This window comes from Rhea americana, unplaced genomic scaffold (genome assembly GCF_003343005.1).
Source record: "Rhea americana isolate MKP2758 unplaced genomic scaffold, rheAme1 scaffold_102, whole genome shotgun sequence".
In the NCBI taxonomy this organism is placed as follows: domain Eukaryota; kingdom Metazoa; phylum Chordata; class Aves; order Rheiformes; family Rheidae; genus Rhea; species Rhea americana.
Genome location: NW_028185062.1, coordinates 2117597 through 2120678, shown reverse-complemented (window position 1 = coordinate 2120678; position 3082 = coordinate 2117597). Strand labels below are relative to the sequence as shown.

General features: G+C 45.2%; 1 protein-coding gene across 1 annotated transcript in view; it reads left to right on the top strand.

Moving 5' to 3' along the window:
- Positions 1-4: 4 nt before the first annotated feature.
- The window catches only part of RHOV (ras homolog family member V), a gene marked incomplete at its 5' end in the record, with an annotated part of 6953 nt that continues 3875 nt past the window's right edge, over positions 5-3082 (top strand). Inside the window, one exon of the mRNA XM_085305464.1 lies at positions 5-194. Coding sequence (XP_085161590.1) covers positions 5-194 — 190 coding nt within the window. The remainder of the gene's footprint in view (positions 195-3082) is intronic.

The window sequence follows — 3082 nt, the reverse complement described above, 5'->3', positions numbered from 1 at the left end:
GCCTCCCCAGGAGCTGCTGGACTACTCGCCGGCGCTGCGGAGACACAGCCCCCCGCGGGGCAGCGGCCCGGAGCTGGGCATCAAATGCGTCCTGGTGGGCGACGGCGCGGTGGGCAAGAGCAGCCTGGTGGTCAGCTACACCACCAACGGCTACCCCGACGAGTACCAGCCCACTGCCCTGGACACCTTCTCAGGTAGGCAGCGGGGCCGTGCGCTCCGCGAAGCCGTCCTCTCGGCGTGCTTCACCTGGCTCGACCGCGGCACTGGCCAGCGCAGCTTGCGGGGCTGGGGCTGGCCCTTCCCGGTTAAACTCGCTGCCGTAGGGTGCGTGCCAGGAAGGCTTTGCAGGTGTAGGGTGAGGGCTGCCTATGAGGACCAGACCCCAAGACCATTTTCAGCAACTTGGACTGAGTCACTTGGACGTTTTGTGCAGCCTTTAGCAGGTGGAAGTCTGGCTTCTTGCAGCTTTGAGGAAGAAGTGAGTGTAAGCAGGGTACCGGTATGTGTCAAGTTGACTTTCAAGTTCTGTGGAGTTGGGCCCCTGCCTGGTTTTGTTGTGTTATTATGCGTAAACAGAAGAAGGGGATTTAATGATTTATTTATGTTATTTAGCTTCATAAATATCACGGTCTTGCACTGTCTGGCTTAAACTTCAAGCATTACTGTTCAGCTAAAACACGCTTTTTCACATGTGTGCTCTAAGGTTAGTGTTGAACAGAGTYTGCAAAAAAAATTAAGAGCTTTAAAAGTCTAGCTAAAAATGCTTGCCCCATCAGCTGATGAGACCTTACTGGTTTCTACTTTTGTAAATACCATCTTTGTCCTTGTTCTCCACTCCTCTTCTCTCAGACTCCAATTCCTAATATGAAACTCAGGAATATACAAAGCCCTTTGAAAGATTTTGGATCTTCATCTGATACAGAGAAGCAGAATAGTGTATGACAGTATAGATAGGTAGATTAGAGATGGGCTCAGGTCAAACCAGGAACTAGACTTCAGATGTGTCATAGTCTCATGGGTGCTTAGAAAGAGCATTTTGTTTGCTCCTCATGGTCACTCTTATGCTGGGAAATCTTGATTYGCCTTGATCATCTCTAAACTCTCCCACTGTCACTTAAAGGAAATGAAGWGGGAACTTGCTGCTATTACAGGGTCCAGTGGCCCTTTCGAAACGTATGTAAGGAGTCCTCAAGTCCTCTAAGGGAAAGGTAACTGCTCTCCCTGCTACTTTCATGCTAATRTGTTCAGTTTTGGGTAAGAGAGGCTAGAAATTACCATAATTATTAGCATCCAAATTTTCTGAGAGAGGAAATCCTTAATAAAATAATCAAGAAGGGTGGAGACAGCATGAGTTCAGATATTTTCCTGTTAGTAATTTGAAGATAGCTGCATGTAGATTCAGCCCCACTATGAACATTCAGGTACTGAGCCTGACTTCCAGAGGTGTGTAGCATTTGCAACTGATAGAAATCAAAAACATCATTAAAAATAAGTCTCCCATATTTCACTTTCTGTTTATTGGGAGGAGCAACAAATAGGAGAACAGAGGTATCTCYGTTCCCACTCCACAATAAACTTGAAGAATCTCCCTCCCTGGGTTCACAGATCCTAGTTCAGGATCCTCATCAGAAATTTCAATCCAGTACTCTCCACTCTTGAGGAATACTTGCAATTCTGCACAAATACTGCCACAGAACTGAGCCTCACAGTTTACATCCTAACCCTAATTCTGATCAGTGGATCATAAAGCCAGAACCAGTTAAAGAAGACAGTTAGAAAGGAGAAAGTGTTATGTTATTGGGAGAATAACATTGGGAAAATGGGCTATGACCCAGCCACATCTCTTTGGGTGCTATCTACARCAGAGTGTCACTGCTAGGTAGAGCAATGTTCAATGAAACATGTACCCAGTGACCTTTCCCCACCAGGCTATCTTGTTCTGCCTGCCACTTCTCTATTGTACTGAAATCCAGACTCATCTTGAGGGTGTGTGTGTTGTGAGGGTGGTAGTTAGATGGCAGTCATAGAGTTGCTAACGTAGCTTAGGCAAGCAGCARGTATGAAACAACTGTGTGCAAGTCCTGGAGCAGGAGGTGATATATGTGGCACCTTCCTTGTGAAGACTGTTGAACATTTCAGAGATGCTAATTAGTTCTCTCAACAGTCTTGTGAGATAGAAGAAACCAGATACTAGAAAGGCAAATGCCCACTGCCTTGAAGATCAAGTCAGGATCTAGCAGGCTCTTTGATCAGGAACAGGTTTCTCTTCCTCCTCTGGGGCAAAGATATGGTAACAACCCAACCATTTCCCAGTCAYAAGGAAGAGATGGCTTTCAGCTATGCAGCTAGGAGTGGCACTSTAGTGTGCACCCAGCGCTTCCATTTTTTCCTTCACTCTCAGTCTTCCACCAAATATCATTTCATCTTTTCTCCCATCTCCTTCTTTCTTCCCAGCCTTCTCTCAGAGAGGARTGCTCTCCAAGAGCTCATATTAAACTATCTAGGTCACTTGTTTCTCTCACTTTTGTCACCTGCTAATTACTTTAAGAATACTAAAAGATTGAGCCTGCTTTTGTTTTTTAAAACAAAAAAAGCCAATAAAGCCTCCTGGGTGCAGAGAAGGAGTTTAGCTAGCTGGTGTCAAGTGCCAGCCATTGTCACTTTAGCACAGGATGTCTGCCGCTTTTCATCAGAGCACAGCTACCTCCACATTGTCAAGACTTTAAAGCGATTTCCCAGTTCCCCCAAMCCCTTCCTCCTTTTCCTCAGTTTCTAGCCAGTCTCTGTGGTATATGTGCACTTAAACATTTCACAGTTTAATTCCAGATTTCCATCCRACGTCCTGCCAGCCCTCAGTCTGAGTCAGCTGATGCCATATAAAGGCTTACTGTGATTAGGGAATGAAATGGGTGTACACCTTATGTGTGTAACTCAGTAGATCTTCAATGTGTAGACAGTCTCTGAAGGGGTTTTTGCTCATGACTATTTCCTTATAAGCAACTGTATTTCAAAGTTGTTTTTAGGTTTTTGCTTTTCTTTAGCTGAGACACTTCTGAAAAGATTCTTTTTAATCTCTCTCTCT